Source organism: Cannabis sativa, chromosome 2 (assembly GCF_029168945.1).
Source record: "Cannabis sativa cultivar Pink pepper isolate KNU-18-1 chromosome 2, ASM2916894v1, whole genome shotgun sequence".
NCBI classification, from domain to species: domain Eukaryota; kingdom Viridiplantae; phylum Streptophyta; class Magnoliopsida; order Rosales; family Cannabaceae; genus Cannabis; species Cannabis sativa.
Window position 1 is genome coordinate 29,400,776 of NC_083602.1, and position 23,532 is coordinate 29,424,307.

Consider the following 23,532-nt stretch of genomic DNA (forward strand, 5'->3'; position numbering starts at 1 on the left):
TATAATGATTTCACCTCCTTCATTGTTCTTCACCATATTCAAACCCTTAGTGAAAGAGTGCCATGCCCACACATAGCAAGTCAAGTACTCAATCATAGTGAGTAAGACGGTGGTAACCAAACCCGAAGGAGAGAAAGAGATCCATGCTCAGATCTTGATAATACTCTACGAAGAAAGGAACAAGGGTTAGAGATCTGAGCGGAAGGAGTCATTATATTTTCAGATTTTGAATTGAGATGATATAGCATGTAAAAGGTGATCAATCTTAAACATGTAAATAAACACAAATATGGATAAATTTCACATTCAAGAAAGGAGAAATAGAAATTATCATTAACTAAAGATAAAGTCAATCAACAATCATCATCTCTCTAAATAGGAGTTTAGTTTATAACATCCATAATCAAATCCATAATTAAAATTGAAACAGAAAATAGCATAGAAAAATTAAAGAGAAGAGAAAAGAACTAGTTGAAGCAATTGATCCGAGTCGCCACAAGCCGCTCTTCAAGTCTCCTCCTTTGTTTCTAAGGCTCCAAACCTGAATGAATATGAATTTTCACGAACTTCCGTTGTTGGAAATTATTTTACCAGGATCTTAGATCTACTCACAAGTATGTTGATTAACACCCTAAATATGAACTTCTAAAACGATTATAAATAAACACATATAAAGTATGAGAAACCTTACATTGGGTGCAGCGGAATAAAATGTCTCCTTCCGTTCAGATCTCTAACCCTTGTATCCTTTCTGTCGCAGAGTATTATCAAGATCTGAACCTGGATCTCTTTCTCTCCTTCTTTAGTGCTGAAACTCCTTCTTGTTAAATGTCTTTCTTCACGATCTTCCTCACTATGATTGAGGTATCACTTGCTGTGTGTGGGCACTACTCTATCACTAAGAGGTTCGAAATTCAAGAGAGAAGAAGAGAGTATAGGTGGCGGCTAGGTTAAAGAGAGAAGGCTCAGGTTTTCTCTGAAGGAAATCAGAAGTAAAAGTGTAAATTTCCTGAAGCCTTCACTATCTATTTATAGCATTCCACTAGGGTTAGGTTTGAACTATTTGGCATTAAAATAATGGAAATATCAGATGATAAACCCTATAAAAGTGGCCGGCCATGGCTATGTGGATTTGGGCCTCACTTTTTGCAATTTTGCAGTTTTATCATTTCTGCATCTGATTTTCTCAAAAACGCCAATTTTCAAATTCAACCATTTAAATGCCAATTCTAACTAGTTAATAACTATAAATAATTATTAAATAATATTGTCATTTATCATATTTATTAATTGAACCATACAAAGTATCATAATTAACAAATATGCCCTAAAAACTCTTTCTTTACAATTTCGCCCTTACTTAGTGAAAAATTCACAAATAGACATAGTCTAAATTGAGAATTATAATTGATTAATCAAAACCAATTAAATGAGTCTTACAAGTAATATTATCTCAACTAGTGGGGGGACCATGGGTCTATATAACCGAGCTTCCAATAAGTAGATCAAGAATTTATAACCTAAATTCACTGACTTATTAATTCTTCGTTGAATCCACGCATAGAACTTAGAATTGCACTCTCAGTATATAGAATGCTCTATATGTTCCACCATATAGACACATCATTATTTATCCATTGTTATAATCCTAATTTGATCAATGATCCTCTATATGAATGATCTACACTGTAAAGGGATTAGATTACCGTTACACCCTACAATGTATTTTATCCTTAAAATACTTAACCCCGTATAAATGATATTTCAGCTATGTGAAATGAGTACTCCACCATTTATTTTCGTTTGGTCAAGCTCGAAGGAGATCATCCTTTACTTACTATTCGCCAGATAAAAGCTATCGATTCCATGTTTATATTAGCGCTCCCACTCAATTGCACTACCGTGTTCCCAAAATGTATGTATCACCCTGACCCAAAAGTAGGCTTAACTAACAAATCAAAGAACACGAATAACACTCTTGAGATTGAGCCTAATCATAACAGGATTAAGATCATTTGATCTAAGATCAACTAGGCGATATTGACTTGAATAGATATTACGGTAAGTTTAATAAATCTAAGTCAAAGTTCAATATCGGTCCCTTCCGATGCATACTCCATGCACCCAACCTGAGCTTTACTTTAATCAATGCTCTAGAAAGAACATAGCATTTCTCCAAATGCAAGTAAACTCTGTTGTAGATTATCATATCAATAAAACCCTGTGTCTGATAAATCTAGGAATCTTTATTCACATAGTCATGTTTACTTTCCAATGTGTTGACAACACAATAAACAGAATCAAGTATGTGAAAAGGGTTTCAGATGAATTTATAAATCAAATAGACAAGCAATTGATAAGATGAACCAAAACATACACAAATGAATGAAAAATACTTCTGTTTCTTTATTGATGTTGAATAAAATGGATTACATTGAAATGGAGTTTTATTTAGGGCATAAAACCCAACAACCCTCTCATTAAACCAGGTCTAATCTTTAAAATTCATGAAATTACGAAACTGTCCAAAAATCCCATCACTGATGCTTCGCCGCGGCGAAGGTTGTTGTCCACAATTTCCAAAACTCTCTGCCGATCCCCGTCGCGGTGGTACTAGGCAACAAAGTGACTTGTTTGTTTTTCTTCTCAATTCTTTCACCAGTTGTCCTCAACTCTTGCAAATACTTCGTTAAACATTCGAGGACCTGAAACAAAAGAATCAAGCGTAAAATAGCCCTAAAACTAGAAACAAAGAGTGAAAACTACCCGAAAATACGACCCGAAACTTAGACTAAAATTAGCCTAATAAATTCCCCCAATCTAGATCTTTACTCGCCCTTGAGTAAAACTAAAAACTGAGATAAAGCAACAACGACACAACAAATAATTGAGCCTCTAAATAATTAAACTACCACTGCCACCTGTGCAACTTCAAGCAATTGACCAAACCAGAATTTCAATTCAACAACTCTAGGAATTAACTTGGATGCACAAGTTAGAAAAAATTATGTATAGATGCAAAATACTTCAATTGGAAAAATATATCACAATCATTCTACTCTTATCAACGTTCTGCCAACCAATGTTCAATATGCTTGCATGACCTACCTCTCTCCACTAAAGTCAACAATTCCTCCTCGAAATCGAAAGGTCTTTTTCGGTTGAATTGTCATGGCTTAGGTGAAAGGTAGATAAGAAGTCATTTAGGCTACATTATACCATACACACATTTTAACCCAACCAAGCACCCCTATAAATTTACATTTTTACCCAAAGAAACTTGTAAGAGATGAGAACTTCCGCTTTATGTGTCTACCATCATCTTTTTTTTTTTTTTACACATTGATGCTTTTTTTTCTTTTCTTTTTCTCTTTTTTTTCTTTTTTTTCTTTCTTTATTTCTTTTCGAGAAGAATTAGCAATTTTTTTTTCTAGAGATGATAAAGACACTTCCACATAACTTTCCTCAATCTCCTACTTCTAAAATAATACCCACTCATAACACTTCATTCCACCCAAACTTAATTAAAAACATATGGCATAATAGGGTATATTGGGAATTAAAATAATTAAAGGAAACACATTAGGCTCAATTAAGCGGTTAAAATTTTGAAACAGGCTAAGGCTCAACTTTGGGTATACTAAGGAAAATCTTTTACAGGTAAGCTTGAAAGGCTTAACCGGTCCAAAGAAAATTGCCTAAATTATTTTCCAAGCAACAATCATCAAGGATTTCACTTCAAGAGAGTAAGTCACGCAAGTTCTATTCCATGTCAAGCAAACATTCCACAAACCCAAGTAGAACAAAAGTGATACTATCCAAAAATCAATAATTTACATCTATATAAAAGAAAATTTTCACAAGGCATCCAATTCAATCCAAAGAGTTTATGAATTAAGCACACGGTTTAAATTTCAATCCATTGCACACATAAACAACAGCAGTTCATTCAATATATCGGCTCAATTATCAACACATGAAATTTTTTTTTAAAAAAATAAACTAATTAACCCACTAAAAACAAAGACAGTAAAAACATAAAATTTTTAAATCCCTCCCCCCAAACTAAAGATTCACATTATCCCCAACGTGATATAATATTCAAGGTGAGAAGGACTTACTGTTGGGTTTTATGCCCTAAATAAAACTCTTTACAATCTGATTAGTTATCAATATAAGAAATTTGAAGTGATTGATGTTTGCGTAAATTTTACATGCTAATGGTTTAATATGTTTATTACATTCACACACACAAAATCAGTTAAATCCAGATCATATGTTTATTCACTATTACAGTATCGTCAACACAGTGGAATGTGATTGTGATCATATGAATCAAAAGTTTTGGTCCCTGTTTCATCAGTGTTATTGGATTTACACTAATGTGATAATCAACGATGATGTGTACTTACACTTGGAGTAAGTGTTATGTTCTTTCCAGGACATTAGTAAAGTATACTAGTTTCGAATGTATGGAGTATACATTGGACTGGACCGATATTGCAACTAAGTTAAGATATTACAAACTTACCGTTACACATATCTTTCCAAGTCAATATCAGTAGTTGATCTTAAGATTAAAAGAATCTAAATCCTGATATGCTTGGGCTCAACTCAGGAGTGCTATTCATGTTCTTTGATTTATTAGTTAAGCCTACTTTTGGGTCAGGGTGATACGTATATTTTGGGAACATGATAGTATGATTGAGTGGGAGTGCTGAACATAAATATGGAATCTATAGCTTCTACTGGTGTATAGAAGTCAAGTGATGATTCCCTTCGAGCTTAGCAAATAGAAGTAAATGGATGAGCTCTTGTTTAACTGACTAATCATTAGATCATTAAACACCATTTACAGGTAGCTAAGTGTTTTAAGGGGCAAAATACATTGAGGGGTGAGAACGGTAAAGAAATCCCATCTCGATGTAGATCATCTATATAGAGGATCTTTAAATCACAATAAGATTATAACAATGGTTAAATGAGATAGTATATTGATATCGTGGAACATACAATATGCTCTATATAAGTCTGAGAGTGCAATTCTAAGTTCTAAGAGTGGATTCAACGAAGAATTAATAAGTAGGAATTTACTTGGTAAATTTGGTTCACTTATTGGAAGCTCAGCATATAGATCCATAATCCCCATTCTAGTTGAGAACATTCTGCTTGTAAGACTCATTAATTGATTCGTGATTGATCAATTATAATTCTAAAGTTAGACTATGTGTAATTTTATGAATTTTCACTAAGCAGGGGTGAAATTGTAAAGAAAAGAGTTTCTAGGTTTATTTATTTATTAATAGACTTTATATGTCTAATTAATAATTAAATTAAATGACAATATTATTTAATAATCTATTTTAGTTATTAAATAATTAGTTTTGGCATTTAAAAGGTTAGAATTGGAAAATTAGCGTTTTTGAGAAAATAGAGATAAAATTTGATAAAACTGCAAAATCAAGTGAGGCCCAATACTACACCATGGCCGACCACTTAAGTTGTTTTTTCAAATTAATATTTTCATTATTTTAATGCCATATAATTCCTACCCTAAACCTAGTAGTTGCCTATAAATAGAAAGTGATGGCTCAGTCAAATCACAAGTTTTCAATAACCTTTTCTGACAGAAATTTCTCTCTTCAGAAAAACTGAGCCTTCCCCACTTTCTCTACTGGCCGAAATCTTCTTTCTCTTTTCTCCTTCATCAATTTTCGACCCTAGTGAAAGAGTAAGTGCCCACACACAGCAAGCAGTAACTCAATCATAGATTGGAAGACTGTGAAGGATCAAACTTGAAGAAGAAGGACATTCGGGCTCAGATCTTGATTATACTGTGCTACAGAAAGGATTCAAGGGTTAGAGATCTGAGTGGAAGGAGACATTAATTCCGCTGCATCAATGTAAGGTTTTCTTAACTTTATATGTGTTTATTTTATCGTTTTAGAAAGTTCATATTTAGGGTGTTTAAACAACATACTTGTGAGTAGATCTAAGATCCTGGTAAAATAATTTCCAACAACTGGCCTCAGAGCCATGGTAATTGATTTACTTACATGAAATTTGGACTTTAAAACGATTGTTTGTTTGTTTTTGGATGGTATCATGTTGTATTGAGTGTTATTTGATGATTGATTGATGTTTGTAAATTTTCGTGAAAAATAATTGCGATTTTGTTTCTGGAATTATTTTTATTGGATAGTATGGAAAAAATTAAGCAAGTTAGCCTTTTACAGAACTCAATTTCGATTTTATTTGAATTAGTTATGAATTTTTGAAGATTTGAAAAAATCGGGGCTGTGCTGAAATTTTCCTGCGATCGCGAAAACTGTCCGTACAACTCACAATTTTTTCGTTTTTCTTCGATTTTTCATGCTTTTTCATGGAATTAACTTCCGATTTTTTGTATAGTTTTGTATATATACTATTACTATTCCTAATTCAATTCTAATTATCATTTTGAAATAATTTAATATTTTTTAAATTTAATTCAAGATATTAGTGTAATTTGAATTTGAATAGAATTAGTATCTATCTTCTTGCTTAAAAATCTATCTTATTTTTAAATTTGATTATATCTTATCTTATTTTTAAATTTAAGGTCAGATTTTATATATATATTTTTTTTAAAATTAAATCTTTTTTAGATATTTTGACCTTATTTAAATTTAAAATAAGATAATAATAATCATGTAATTTTAAATAGATGTAAGATATTTTGCTAACTTTTAAATTTTGTTATTTTATTTATTTAAATTAAATTTAAAATCTGAAAAGATATTTCATTTATCTTTTCTAATTTTTATTTTTAAAATAACATTTAATTTTTTAAAAGTAGTTAGCAAATTTTTTTTTGAAATGATATTTAGGTTGGTTGAAACCTAATTTTTCAAAATTGTAGGTTTAATTTTAAATATTTTTTTTAAACAATTTCGAAATTTAAATTAATATTATTTTTTTTATTTATTTCGAAAATAAATATTTTTTTTTTGAAAATTAATTTTTTTTTTTTAATTTCGAAATTTATTTATTTAAAATTAAATAAATCCTACTTCCAACTATCCAGCTAACCTTGTTGCAGGAGTATGTGGTTTTAGCTTGTGTGTAAGTTTTCAAAACCTATTATTACTTGATTGCAAATAGCCATGGTTAATTTTTGCCAGATCTAATGATCTGATGGCTCCCTTGGTCAAGTTAATAATTTGTAACAGGTAAATTTTACAATCTTCTTTCATCTGTGTATGACCTAGCAACATGATAGGACCCATCCAAAGTGTGCCTGTGTGAGCCTATATGTTTATTTTTGTTTTAATATAGATACATATAGGTTGTTGCTAAATAAAATGTCACACCATGATAGATTTTATTTAGGTCCATTTAGTTATTGGACCTATTCAATTAATAACAGTTATTTATTTTAAGGTTAAATTCCTCTCTTTTGGGCCTTGTGTGAGAGTTGGGAGCCATAGAAGTGGGTACGACATACTGAACCCAGCACCCCCTCACATGAACTACCCCAATTGTGAAGGCCCATTTGCCTGATTTGAGTAACTGTACTAGGTTAATTATATTAGTTTGACCTAATAAAATTGAATTAGCAACATAATTAACTTTTAAAATATATGAAATTTATTTTCATTTTAATATTTTAAAGTTAATTTTAAGAAAAACACTTTTAGTTTAGATATTAATTCTAGACAAACTATTTGTATTTTTCTTGTATTTAATTAAATATAGAATTTTAACTAACTAAGATTCTTTCTGGAGCTTATTTAATTAAATATTCCTATTTAAGTTATAAATTAGTTGTATCAACTGATTTTTCTTATCTAATTTAAATTTGAATATTTTATTTAAATTTTAAATCAAGTTGAGGAATCCTAGGCATTAGTTATTAAAGATTCTTAAGATATTTTTTAAGTTAATATCTTTTCAAATATTAACTTAAAATGGAATATTTTAGATATTTTTTTTTGGTTAATATCTTTTCAAATATTAACTTTAAAAAGATATCTTCAAATTAAGTGGTTACAACTTAATTTTTGATATTTAATTAAATCTAAATTTGAAATTATTTAAGTTTTAGATTTTTCTATCTAACTTAAATTAGATATTTTTCAAATTTTTTGTTGAAAAGATACTTAGTCAAATAAGATATTTTCTAGATAATAATTTCTAGACTACTTATTATTTCTAATATTTAAATAGGAAAATATTATACTTTGTGAAATTAATTATTTAAATAATTAATTTTGGTACAATTTTATTAAGTATATTTTTCCTAGTATTAAACTAGAAATAAATAATTAAGCCTTCTCTACACTTAATTATTATTTCTTGAATTTAATACATTTAATTAACTTGAAGAATCTAAATATCTAAGTTGATTTTCATCATGATACTTAAATATTTATTGATTTTTCATGACACTTAACTAAATAGAAAATTATTTTTAGGGTGAAATTTAATTTTTCAACTTAAATTTAAATAATTCAATTATAACCCTTGCTAGGCCAATTCCGGCATGTGTAGATCCTGAGACCATGTTATCAAAGCTTTGCAGAATTATACCCCCAATTGGCACAGTAATCCCCTTCATAATTGCATAAACAACCCTGAGCCTATCCAATAGAACATCCGAAAAATGTTTACTAGGCATAAGCCTAGCACTCACAAAAAATATCCAAGCACGAGCCACTTGGTTCAATTCACAGTGATAGAGCAATTGGGGTTCCTCATCCACCTCATGCAATGTCAACCCCGGAAAGCCAAATGTTTCTGCCAAGTCCACAGGGTCAAACTTTTTGTTCATGAGCATTTGGTAGTGTGGTTCATTCGCCGTTTCCAACCCAAATAGTCTATAGATGGTTCTAATGTTCATAGTTACATCTGTTTTGCGGACTCTGACTCTTTCGTTTGTTTGCTCAGGCCAATTTGCTAGAAATTCAAGAGCCAAAGTTTGATTAACTTGCTTTGGAACATTCACAAACTTCTCCCACTGGTGGACTTTAATTTGTTGCCTCATATTCTCAAACAATGGTTGATTCGATATGGGATCTTCATCATATTCGATAACTCGATCCACAATGAAAGCTTTCTTTTGCAATTCAAAGTATCTCTCTTGTGCTTTTAGATTGACAAATCTATCTTTTTCAAAAGTGAACTTCGACGCCGGTGTTGGTGGATTTGATGATGAAGCACCCGATGGCCCAGTTCTAGTACGCTTGGAACCCATGACAAGCTTCAAAATTACCACTCAAAAGTTCTCGGGAAAATTCGGCAACACCTCCCCTTAATTTCTTCACTTCCCAAAATTTCAATTATGCACCAAAATCATACAACAATATTCCAATAACAATAATAATCCACAATATTCAACAATTCCTCAAAATAAATCCACAAATTCCCAAATACTATAGAAAACTAGTCAAACTTGCAGGAAACTCGCTCAATTAATCAAAATCTTGAAAAGAAAGAGACTTACTAAGTGAGAATGCCGTCAATCCACCTCCATTTTTGAATATCCATGAAAAGCTTGAGGTTGAAGATGATGAATAGTAGTAATTTCAGATTTGTGTGAAAAGTGGTGAGTTTTGGTGTGATTTTTTGAAGAAAAAGGAAGATTGATGAGAAAAAATTAGATTTTAAGTGATGTAGATGGAAGAATTGAAGAAACAATGAAGGAAATTGAGCTTGGATGATAGGAAAAGGTTTTGGGGGTTGAGAAAAGGGAAGAACTCGGGTGGGATTTTTATTTTAGGGTTTATGGGCTTTTTTTGCGATTTGGGGGTTTTTTTTATTGATGTTGAAGGGGCTTCGCTGCGGTGGGAAGGATGCTTTGCCGCGACGAAGGATGCGAGCCCGACTTTAAGATTCTCACCACCAACTCCCGTCGCGACGGGCAATGGGCTTCGCCGCGACTGCTGGGAGGAACCTCTTTTTTTTTCGAGTTTTTTTTCATTGTGTGGTCCCGTCGCGATGGGCAATGTGCCCCGCCGCGACCACTGTAGCGGACCACTTATTTTTTTCATGTTTTTAAATTTTTTTTTAACGATTTTCACGATTCTAATTACAATTAAAATTGTACAAATCTAAACAAAATGCAATGAAACAAATTAAAAAGCTACAAAATATTTGCAATTGTCTTTAAAAATTCAAAAGAATAAATAAAATAAAATAAATTGGGTTGCCTCTCAATAGCACTGTCTTTATCATCATATAGCCGGACGCTGATTTCTATCTTCAAAGAGGCGCCAGAATTATGGCGGACTTGGTTTGGTCAATATGACCTCCCAAGTAGAGCTTCAATCGTTGCCCATTAACTTTGAAAGTTTCTGGATTCTTGCCTTTTAGTTCAACAACTCCACATGGAAATACCTTGACCACCGTAAACGGTCCAGACCATCTTGACTTTAATTTTTCAGGAAAAAGTTTCAACCTTGAATTAAAAAGTAAGACTTGCTGCTCGAGTTGAAATTCCTTCCTAACTAAATTTCTGTCATGCCATTTCTTTGTCCTCTTTGTGTAAATCTTTGCATTCTCGTATGCCTCGTTCCTGAATTCTTCAAGCTCATTTAACTGTAGCAGTCTCTTTTCTCCTGCAACTGCTAAATCCATGTTTAAAGTTTTCATTGCCCAGAATGCCTTATGCTCCAATTCCACCGGCAGATGACAGGCTTTTCCATACACCGACCTATAGGGTGACATCCTGATTGGTGTTTTAAACGCAGTTCAGTAAGCCCACAATGCATCGTCTAGTTTTCTTGACCAATCCTTCTTCGATCGTTGCACTATTTTCTCTAATATCAGCTTAATTTCCTAGTTGGAAATCTCAACTTGACCATTGCCCTACGAATGGTAAGGTAAAGCAGACCTATGGTGGACTCCATATCTTGCTAGCAATGTTTCAAAATGTTTATTACAAAAGTGACTCACTTCATCGTTGATGATTCCTCGGAGAGTTCCAAACCGAGTGAAAATGTACTTTTGAAGAAAAGACAAAACTGTTTTACCGTCATTGGCGTGTGTGTTGGGTTTTGTGCCCTAAATAAAACCCATTTCAATATAATCAGATTTACTTATTAATAAAGATCAGAAATAACATTTTATGTTGCATGGTTCACATGATTTATTTCATGATTATATATATAATGTATGAATTCTATTTAAGTCCAGAACATATGAATTTGTTAAAGATTATAGTGTTGTCAGCACAATGGAATATAATCTTAATTATATGTTCGAAAGTTTATTCCCTGATTTGTCAGAACACTGGATTTAGACTGACATGGTATAATCAGCGATAGGTATTCTTACACCTTGGAAAAGTGTTATGTCCTTTCCAGGACATTGGTAAAGTTTACCAGTATCGGATGTATGGAGTATACATCGGAAGGGACCGATATTGAACTTTGATTAGATATATTAAAACTCACCGTAATATCTATTCAATTCAATATCACCTATTGATCCTAGATCAAATGATCTTAATCCTGATATGATTAGGTTCAATCTCAAGAGTGTTATTCGTGTTCTTTGATTTGTTAGTTAAGCCTACTTTTGGGTCAGGGTGATACGTACATTTTGGGAACACAGTAGTGCAATTGAGTGGGAGCGCTAACATAGATATGGAATCTATAGCTTCTATCTGGTGAATAGAAAGTAAATGATGATTTCCTTCGAGCTTAACTAAACGAAAATAAATGGTGGAGTACTCATTTCACTTAGCTGAAATATCATTTATACAGGGTTAAGTGTTTTAAGGATAAAATACATTGTAGGGTGTAACGGTAATTTAATCCCTTTACAGTGTAAATCATCTATATAGAGGATCATTGATCAAATTAGGATTATAACAATGGATAACTAATGACGTATCTATATCGTGGAACATATAGAGCGTTCTATATGACTGAGAGTGCAATTCCAAGTTCTAAGAGTGGATTCAATAAGGAATTAATAAGTTAGGGAATTTACTTGGTAAATTCGGTTTGACTTATTGGAAGCTCGGTTATATAGACCCATGGTCCCCATACTAGTTGAGACCATACTGCTCGTAAGACTCAGTTAATTGATTTTAATTAATCAATTATAATTCTAAAGTTAGACTATGTCTACTTTATGAATTTTCACTAAGCAAGGGCGAAATTGTAAAGAAAAGAGATTCTAGATTTATTTATTAATTAAGATACTTTATATGTCTAAATTAATAAATATATTAAATGGCAATATTATTTAATAATTATTTTTAAGTTATTAAATAATTAGAATTGGCATTTAAAAGGTTAAATTAGAAAATTCTCATTTTTGAGAAAATGGGAATAAAAATAACAAAATGGGAAAGTTGCAAAGTGAGGCCCAATTTCCTATTCTGGCCGCCCACTATGCATAGGTTTACCATTTTATTTTTTCCATTATTTTAATGCCACACAATTCTAACCTAAACCTAGAGGGCATTCTATAAATAGAAAGTATTGGCTTGAGGAAACTCATAACTTTGCACATTGTTTCCTTCAGAAAAAGCCTACACGCTACTTTCTCTCTCTTTTCCTCTCTACAATTTCGAAACCCTTGAGTGAATGAGTAGTGCCCACACACATCAAGTGGTACCTCAATCATAGTATGTAAGAATGTGGAAAATCAGCACCAACAAGAAGGAGAGAAAGAGATCCAGATTCATATCTTGATAATGCTCTGCTACAGAAAGGAATCAAGGGCTAGAGATCTGAATGGAAGGAGTCATAATATTCCGCTGCACCCAATGTAAGGTTTTCTTAAACTCTTATGTGTTTATTTCATTATTTTAGAATTCATATTAGGATGTTAATCAAACATACTTGGTAGTAAATCTAGATCCTAGTAAAATATTTCCAACAACTGGCACCATAGCCATGGTAATGATTTACTTTCATGTAATATGAATTAAAACGATGTTTTATATGTTTTGTGTTGATTTGGATGGTTCATGTTGGTTTATGTGCTTATGTGATGAAAGTTTGTGTTTTATGAATTTTTTCCATGAATTTTTTTTTCTACTTTTGAAAATATTTTATTTGGATTCCTTGTGAAAAATTAACCAATTTTGTTTTTTACGGAACTCGATTCTGATAAAAATTGAAAAAGTTATGAATTTTGGAAAATCGGGATTCTTGGCTGTCGAAGCTAGGTGCACGAGCGACACGCCCGTGTTCACCCTGCACACTCCGCCCAGACCACCCTGCCAGTGCCCACGATTGTCGCCCATGCACCCTGTATCTATTGAGTTTTCTCGGCTGGGTGCCCTTGCTCCGCGCGCGTATGGGCTCTTTTGCAGCCTCTGGAGGCTGCACGTGCAGCCTCCTGGGGAGCCAACCCCAAATTGTAATTTTTTGGGTTTTTCCCCAAAAATCTAATTTTTCATGGGATTGTCTCCCAAAAAATTCATTTTTCCAATTTGAAATATTTCCAATTTTAAAATATTTTCAATTTGGAATTTTTTCCAATTTTAAATATTTCTATTTTGGAATATTTCTAATTTTAAATATTTCCTATTGTGGTCAGATTTAAAAATTTGTTAACTTCTTTAATATTTATTTATTATTTAATTATAAGATTAGAAATTTTGATATTTAACATATTTTAAATTAAAAGATAACTTTGTCTTTTCATTTAAAATATTATATTAAAATTATCTTATATGACAAATTAAATAATTAATAAATTTGAAATTAACATAGATATTTTTATAGATATACTTACCATAATATTTTCAAATTCAAAATTTGTTATTTCGTTAAATATTTAATTATTTATAAATTATAAGTTTAAAAATGATATTTTTCTATATATATCATTTTTTTTCCTTATTGGAAATTTATAAATCATATCTTAAATATTTAAATAACTTAGATATTTTTGTAGAGATTTGAATATTGCTTAATTTGAGATATTTGACATATAATTATGGTAATTATTATTCATTTATTATTTTATTCCTAAAATAATAATTATCTAACCAAATCTATTTTAAAATTGGTTTATTTTATTAAAGTATAAGATTTGAAAGTGATATTGAAGACTCTTTCTTTCAAATCATTGATCTTATTAGATATTTAATTTAATTTGATTCAAATAAACCTAGATATTTTAAAATTAGTTTCTTTATTTTGAGATTTTAGGGTTTGTTTTAACAACCCTAAATTTTCAAAATCTAATTGGTTAGTTTAAGAATAATAATTTAATTATATTAATATCTTATTTCACATCTGTTACATGGACAATGTTTGTTTATTAATTTATATTGTTTATTCAAATTTTTTTTAACAAACCTATTATTTATTTGATCTAAATTGGTATGATTAACTTGTTGACAGATCTAATGATCTGATTTTAATCATAGTCCAATTGTCAATAGATCTTATAAATAATTTGTAACAGGTAATTTTTTGTACTTCTTTCATCTGTGTAAACCTAGTAACATGATAGGGCCCATCCAAATCATTTGACATGTGTGAGCCTATATGTTTGCTATTGGGCTTAGATGCATGTAGGAAGCCCATTTAAGTTTTACTAAGTAAATGGACTAGGTTGCTAAAATAAAATTTGACATAAGCCCATTCAATGAATAACAATTGTTTATTTTAAGGTTAAATTCCTCTCTTTTGGGCCTTGTGTGAGAGTTGGGGGCCAATAGAAGTGGGCACGACATACTGAACCCAGCTCCCCCTCACATGAACTACCCCAATTGTGAAGGCCCATTTGCCTTATTTAAATAATTGTATTAGGTTAATTATATTAGTCTAACCTAATTAAAATTGAATTAGCAACATAATTAACTTTTAAAATATATGAAATTTATTTTTTCATTTAATATTTTAAAATTAATTTTAGAAAAACACTTAGTTAATGATATATATTCTAGATAGTTATTTCTATAATAGTTATTATTTCTAATATTAAATAGGAAAATATCATTGATTGTGAAATTAATTGTTTAATTAATTTTGGTAAAATCTAAGTCTAGAATATTTTCCTAGTATTAAACTAGAATTAATAATTAAGTTTCATCTATACTTAATTATTTATATCTTGAATTTAATACATTTAATTAAATTGAAAATTTCAATATCTAAGTTGATTTTCATCATGAAACTTAAATATTGTTATTGTTAAATGCTAAAATACTACATATTTTATAGTGTAAAAATACAAAATAAAATTAATTCTTTATAATATTTTCATGAAATTAATACAATATATTTTTATATTGAAAATAATTTATTAAAGATTAATTTTATCCTTGTTTATAAATAATAATTAGTATTTATGGCATAATAGAGAAAAAGAAATAAAAAGTTAAGAAAATGCATTGTTTTTATTTAAAGAAATACAAATTAATTAGATTTTAAATAAATATTTTCATTAAAATTGTTATGATATATTTCATGTTGAAAATATTTTGTTTGGATTTAATGTTGTTTGTGTTTGGTTGAAAAAAAAAATAATAATAGCATTATTAAAAGAAAAGAAAAGAAATAAAAAAAATGACAAAAATAAAGGCCAAAGCTATAAAATTGGTATTTTTGAAGCCCAAAAGAGAGCACAAAAGGACAAAAGCCCTATTGGCCCTCTTCTTCTTCCCCTGCCGACATCAGCGCCACGTGGCGATCGCCCATTGGCTCGGCAAAAGCAACAGGAGTAGCAGCTCCCTTTGGCCCTCCTCTGCCTCCTCCACGCGTGCGTGGCATGCACCGGCCCCTGTGGGCCTTTCGTTTGCTCCACTCGCCAGCCACGCGGCTGGCCTTCGTTTGGACCGAGCCCCATCAGCCAAAAGGTGGCTTTTGTTAGCCCAAGATATGTTTCCAAGAGGGGGGGTGAATTGGAAATTTAAACTAATTTCGGAAAATTAAAACTTTTAACACTAAATTATGCAATTAGTCAATTAATCAAGTAAAAGCAAGTAGTATGGCAATCAATATATTAAGACAAATAATTAAACTTGTAAAGTAAAGAGTTTAAGGATTAGAAAATGCAAACTCTCGATTTTTACAAGGTTCGGTAGAACTATGCCACCTACGTCCTTGGTCTTCAAAGCTATGGACCTAGCTTTGAGTTCCAATATCGAGCCAAGTTAACGGGCTTGACTAACCCTTACAACCGGGAAATTTTCACCAAGGTATTTCCAAACCTCTTACAATAGTTTCGCACCCCCGAGGACTATTAACCTCTTTCTCGGATTGTTAAAGTGCCAATCTCACTATTTCCGGGTTGTTTACAAAACCGGCATAACCTCACCTCAATCACAATATGGAAATGTGTTTGATATACAAGCTAAAATCACTCTAGAAATATGATGATACAATGGAAACCTAGAGTGAAAAGCAAGCACACTTAAGATGAATAAAATCAAATTTTGGCTCAAAGTGTGTGAAATGTGTTGGTTTGGATTTCAAACTTAGAAGCTCCTTAATCTCACTTAGATAGGTTAGATATATGTAATAAATGCTCAACCAACTTATTTTTTGAAAGAAAAATCGAGTTTATATAGTGTTTGATGAAAAACTAGCCGTTTATAGCCGTTAGCACGTTTCCCGAGGTGGGTCAGCCATGAACCGGAAGTCCGGATGGGAACCGAATCTGATTGATTACAACCGGAATTCCGGCTGCCAACCTAATTCCGGATGGTCGACTACAAAAAAATGCCACTTTTCGGGACTTAAACGCGCATAACTTCTTACTCGATTATCCGATTTCAGAAATTCCAACTTTGTTCTCTTAGTTAAACAAAATGTGATTTAGAAATTCAATCAAAAAATTTTTTGAACTATCGTGTGAGAAAACTTGTTGCACAAGTTAGTGAATGGGCCAAAATTCAAATTTATAAAAACTTAGTGTGCTATGCAAATCACTTTAACAAGACTAAATTAGATTTATACCATTTAATTTTGAGTAGTCTTGATGTAGATGAGCCTCCTAGCTTGATTTGCATGTTTTTGATCCCAAGTTGATTTTTCCCGAGAGTTGACCTTGACTTTGACTTTGACTTTGACTTTCGGGTTGACTTTTTGACTTTGGGATTTTGAAGACCTCTTTTGAATAGGGTCTTGAGTTGTTGATCCCTTGATGAATCTTTTGCTCTTGATATTCTTGTTGAGTCCATTTAGTGTTGCTTTTAAAAGTTTGGTAAAAATACCAAAATATTTATTTTCTCTTTTAAATTTGCTACAAAATCAATAAATCATTAGTAACAAATAATAATCAAATATTTGCTAATCATCAAAACAAGGAGATCGAAAAGTTTGAGTTAACAATCTCCCCCTTTTTGATGATATCAAATATTTGATTATTTTTAAAGGGAAAGGAAAAAAAAATTTAAGTAAGTTGGATTAGCTCCCCCTTAATGTATGCAAGAAAAAAAAAATTTACCTTTTAATTTTACCTTGCATGAAGTTGTAAACTCCCCCTCAATTTTTACTTATGATAAAGGATTAGATACCAAAAAAAAATTTGAGGTGATGCCAAAAAAAATAATCAATAGTTGTTCTCCCCCTTTTGATTCATCAAAAAGGGTGGCAAGGAATTCACAAAAAAAATAAAAGAAAAGAGAAAAAAAATGATAAAAAGTAAAAACAAAGCAACATGCCAATGCATAAAAAAAAACATAACATCCAAAATAACATTCAACACACCAAACAAACAACAAAAAAAATAACTAACACAAAGTCAAAAGGCATTAAGCCTTTGCACACAACCAAAAAAAAATAAATAAAAGGAAACTAAATAAGCCAAAAAAAAAAAAATAATGCAAGAACTAGTTTGGTGGGGGGCCAAAGCGATCCATGTATGCCCTCCATTGTGCCATCTCCTCTTGCACATTAGCAAACCCATGCACCATGTCACTCCTCATGGTGTTGATGTCATTGTTGAGGTTGGAGAATTGTGAGTTGAGATCATTTCGCAAGGTTTGAAATTGGTTGTCAACCGAAGTGTGAAGACGAGTGAAAGCTTCCTCAAGGTTGAATTGGGGAAAAGTAGGCATGGGAGGAGCTTGAGGAGGCATGTCTTCTTCTTCTTCTTCTTCTTCTTCTTCACTTTCACTTGCGGGCAAATTGATTTCTTCATCATCACTCTCCAAATCAATTTGCATTCTTTGCCCTCTTTTGGGTGTGAACACCCATTCATTGTTAAGGAATTTGTAACCCATAGCCTTGAAAGTTTTGGATCCTAGAATGTCACTAGAGGTAGGATCATTTTTCTTTTCATGTAGGGTAGGAATTCCTAAGAGAGGAAAAAGGTAGCTAAGAAGAAAACCAAAGGGAAGTGCCTTAATCATATTAGGCTTGTCCACATCAAGTATGAATTTTAAAATAAGATAGCCTAGGTTGATGGGTGTGGTTTTGGCTATAATGAGATGCATGAGTAATTGATCAATGGAATTGATCTCATCTTGGTGGCCACTTCTAGTGAGCAAGATTTGCAACAATAAATTTGTGGAGGATTTTAGCCTCTAAAGTGAGTTGTCTTTTGGTCTCATAATAAAAGGGCCATCACCACAAATATTCCTAGAACACTCATCAAAGTTAAAAATGGCATCATTTTTGAGAGAAAGTTTGGGTTCAAGTAATATGCCACCATTAGGTGCTCCTAACATGTCATTAAGAGATGCTACATTGAGTTCAAAAGCTACTCCTCTAAGGGTTCCTCTAACACCTAAAGGTTGTAATGTAGGTTTAATACAAGCATAAAAACCTTGAACTAGCCTAGGATACAATGGAGTGTTAATTTGAATAAAAGATGTCCATCCTAGGGTATCAAAATGATGACTAAAATCAACACAATCAAGGCTAGGGAGATCACAAATTTTACCTTTGAGAATTTTCCTGGAGAAATCATCGACAAACTTGTCATGGATCTTCATCATTGAAGAGAGTGGGCTCTTGCCTTGCTTTTGCCCTTATTTCCCTTTGTTGAATTGCACTAGCCATTTTCTTGGGAGCTCTTGAGGAGGAAGCCATTGAAGAACACACTTCTTTTTTTTTTTTAAATTATTTGGAAGATGAGAATGAGGCTTTGAAAGAGAGAATTTTAGAGAAAAGAAAAGAGTGGCCGCTGTATTAGGGTTGAAATATCTGAATGGGGGAGGAAAAATTCGGTGGTAGGGTTTAAAAAGGAAAAAATCGCATGAAAAAAGACGAAATCGCTTTGCCGATCCCGTGCCATCCGACTCAGTATGGTACAACCTGGGTTCCTGGTACAGATCAAGAAAAAAGGTTCCTAAAAATGTGCTAAAAAATCCAATTTTTACCCAAATGACCCCAAACCAATTCTAATACCTATAATATGATAAAACAAAATTGCTCAAACAAGAAAATCTGAAAAATAATGAAAAATGACGATTTACGGTAAGTTTTTCGAAAATTGCCAAGAAAACTAGAACCGTACCAAAAATGAGTTTTATGCAACGAAATTGAAAAATTCTTTTTCCAGCAGTTTTATAAAATAAAATGTGAGGTGTACAAACTTACGGAATCGAAAAATGTTGAAAAATGAGAGAGTTTGGCGAAAAACACTCTTTTAGGCCTAAAAATCTAAAAAATCAACAAGTGAGGTACCAAAAATTTGTTTCATGCAAATTTCAATCAAGGCAAACCTATAGGCATACTAAATACACTCTATTTCACATATTCAAGCATATAGACACATAAGAAAATCAAATATGCAAAAATTCACATGGTCACTTGTTTAAAAACAAGTCCAAAGTTCACCAAAAATCCACATTTTGACCTATAATTTTAAGTTTTTCAACAAGGAGAGTTCATATAGGTCAAGTATCAATAAATTTTCTCATCTATGCATATAAATCTCATTAATATCATATTTGGAACAATTATGCATAAATAAGTAAGTAAAGAGATATGAAATTTTTCATAGCTAGCAAACCTTATATTTCATTTAAGTTGGTCATGCCTAGCTCTCTTCTAATGAAACTAAATCTCTCATCACTAAGAGGCTTGGTGAATATATCCGCTAGTTGGAATTCGGTGCTTACAAAGTCTAGCATAATATCACCTCTTTGGATATGATCTCTAAGGAAGTGGTGCCTTATGTCAATATGCTTGGCTCTAGAATGCAATATTGGATTCTTAGAGAGGTTAATGGCACTAGTGTTATCACACTTTATGGGTGTACATTCAAAATCAATATCAAAATCCTTAAGAGTTTGTTTCATCCAAAGTATTTGTGCACAACAACTACCCGCGGCTATATATTCGGCTTCGGTTGTGGATAGAGCTACCGAGTTTTGTTTCTTGCTAAACCATGACACTAAGGAATTTCCTAAAAAGTGACAAGTTCCACTAGTACTTTTTCTATCCGTCTTACAACCGGCAAAGTCGGCATCCGAGTAGCTAACTATTTCAAAGTTTGAGTTCTTGGGGTACCAAAGTCCTAGATTCATTGTGCCTATCAAGTATCTAAATATTCTTTTAACGGCACTTAAGTGGGATTCTTTAGGACAAGATTGGTACCTAGCACAAAGACCAACACTAAACAAAATATCCGGTCTACTAGCGGTTAAATATAATAAAGAGCCAATCATACCTCGATACTTGGTGATGTCTAAATTCTTACCGCTTTCATCTTTGTCCATCTTTATGGATGTGCTCATGGGTGTATTCATGGACTTTGCATTTGCCAAGTCAAACTTTTGAAGAAGATCCTTGATGTACTTAGTTTGACCTATGAATATGCCATCCTTTTGTTGCTTGATTTGAAGTCCAAGAAAAAGTTGAGTTCTCCCATCATGCTCATCTCAAACTCACTATGCATACACTTAGAAAATTCTTCACAAAGAGCATCATTAGTAGCACCAAAGATAATATCATCAACATAAATTTGTACTATAATAATGTCTTTGGATTTTCTTTTTATAAAAAGTGTATTATCCGCTTTTCCCATTGAAAAACCATTTGAAATAAGAAAAGTGCTTAATCTTTCATACCAAGCTCTAGGAGCTTGCTTTAAACCATATAAAGCCTTTTTCAATTTGTAAACATGGTTAGGGTATTTATGATTTTGAAAACCGGGTGGTTGAGAGACATAAACCTCTTCCATAATGTACCCATTTAAGAATGCGCTTTTTACATCCATTTGATACAAGATAAAATTCTTGTGGCATGCAAAAGCTAACAACATTCTAATGGACTCAAGTCTTGCTACCGGGGCAAAGGTTTCCTCATAATCAATTCCTTCTTCTTGATTGTAACCTTGGGCCACTAATCTAGCCTTGTTACGCACAATGACCCCATGCTCATCTACCTTATTTCTATAGACCCATTTTGTTCCAATCACCGATTGATGTGACGGTCTTGGAACTAACTCCCAAACATTATTTCTTATAAATTGATTTATTTCTTCTTGCATAGCTAGAAGCCAAAATTCATCAACTTCGGCCTCTTTAAAATTCTTTGGTTCAATTTGAGAAATAAAAGCAATGAAATTACACAAGTTTCTAAGGGAGTTTCTAGTAGTGACACCTTGAGAAGGATCACCTAGAATTTGGTCTATAGGATGAGCACTTTTGAATTTCCACTCATGTGGAAGGTTAGAGTTCATACCTTGGCTTTCATTTTCCTTTTCCACGGTGGTTCCTCTTTGGGAGTTTGTGAAGGAGCATTGGAAGTCTCTCCTATTTCGAGATTTTGAACTTCATCTCCCAAACCTACAACATCATCATCTAAACTTTTGCTCGTAGGCGGGTTAGTCTCATCAAATGCAACATGAATAGATTCTTCAACAACATTAGTTCTTTTGTTATAAATTCTATAAGCTTTACTATGTGTTGAATACCCTATAAAAATTCCAACATCGGATTTAGCATCAAATTTTCCAAGGTTGTCCTTGGTGTTTAAAATGTAACATTTGCATCCAAAAACTTTAAAATAGCCAATGTTGGGTTTTCTTCCTTTCCAAAGCTCATAAGGGGTTTTATTCATGTTGGGCCTAATGAAAACACGATTCAAAATATAACAAGAAGTATTGACGGCCTCGGCCCAAAAATATTTTGGTAATGAAATTTCATTTAGCATTGACCTAGCCATTTCTTGAATTGTTCTATTCTTCCTTTCGACAACTCCATTTTGTTGTGGAGTTCTTGGTGCCGAAAGTTATGGTTAAAACCATGATCATCACAAAACAATTCTAAGGCATCATTGTCAAACTCACCACCATGGTCACTCCTAACGGAGGTAATAGAATATCCTTTTTCATTTTGCACATTTTTACAAAATTTGACAAAGTTTTCCAAAACATCACTTTTAAGAGTCAAGAAAATAACCCAAGTAAATCTTGAAAAATCATCAACAATTACAAAAGCATAGTATTTACCACCAAGACTAGCAATTCTAGAAGGACCAAATAAATCAATATGAAGCAATTGCAAAGGTTCTAGTAGTTGAAATTTCTTTCTTGGAATGAAAAGATGTTTTAATTTGTTTTCCAAATTGGCATGCATCACAAAGTTTATATTTAACAAACTAATAGATGGCAAACCAATAACGAGATCCTTTCTAACCAATTTTGAAATAGAATCCATACTAGCATGTCCTAATCTTCTATGCCACAACCAAGAATTATCATTCATAACGGTTAAACATTTATTTTTACTATCAAAAGAATCAACATCAATAACATACACATTATCCTTCCTTACTCCAAGGAAAATAACTTCATTGGTTGAAACATTTTCAATAGAGCATTTTCGAGGATTCAAACACAACACGAAAACCTATATCACATAATTGACTAATACTAAGCAAGTTATGTTTAAGATTATCAACAAGAAGCACATTTTTAATACATGGAGAGTATATGTTACCGATATCACCAATGCCCAAGATTTTTCCTTTTGAATTGTCTCCAAAAGTGACAAAGCCACTTTCCTTGCTTTTGAAGCTTGAAAATCTTGATGGATCACCTGGTCATATGCTTTGAACATCCACTATCCAAGAACCATAAGCTTTGGCTCTTTCTTGTTGATTCCTACAAAAACAAGTTCATTTGTTGGCTTTTGGTACCCATATAACTTTGGGTCCATTCATGTTAGTTCTAGAACCCTTTGGTACCCATTTAGTCTTGCCTAGATATGCAAATTTCTTTACATGACAATAGGAAATAGTATGACCATCTCGGTTACAATATGTGCATGTAAAGTGAGGTAGACTAGATGATTTCACAAAAAAGTTTCTCAAAAATTTTTGTTTCTTACTAGGATCATAACCAATACCATTTTTTGAAAAACCACATGATTGGTTTCCCACCATGAGATCATAGCCTTCCTTACCTCTAGTGAAGGTGTATATGTCATTTTTTAGGCTTCTCACATGGGCTTTCAAATCAATAATTTCTTTCTTATGTGAAGCACATGTAGCACATTGAGATTTAGCTATAAGTTCTTTTTCATTTATTTTCAAAATCTCAATTTCTTTTAAAAGCATGTTGGTCTTCTCTCTAAGGGTTTGGTTTTTAACAAGCAATTTACCAAAATCATCAAATAGT

General features: G+C 32.1%; 1 protein-coding gene across 1 annotated transcript; it reads right to left on the bottom strand.

The window, feature by feature from the left end:
* Positions 1-10,242: 10,242 nt before the first annotated feature.
* Positions 10,243-10,707, bottom strand: LOC133034245 (uncharacterized). The gene has a single exon (XM_061109294.1). It carries the CDS (start codon positions 10,705-10,707, stop codon positions 10,243-10,245), a length of 465 nt encoding a protein of 154 aa, XP_060965277.1.
* Between the last annotated feature and the right edge of the window lie 12,825 nt (positions 10,708-23,532).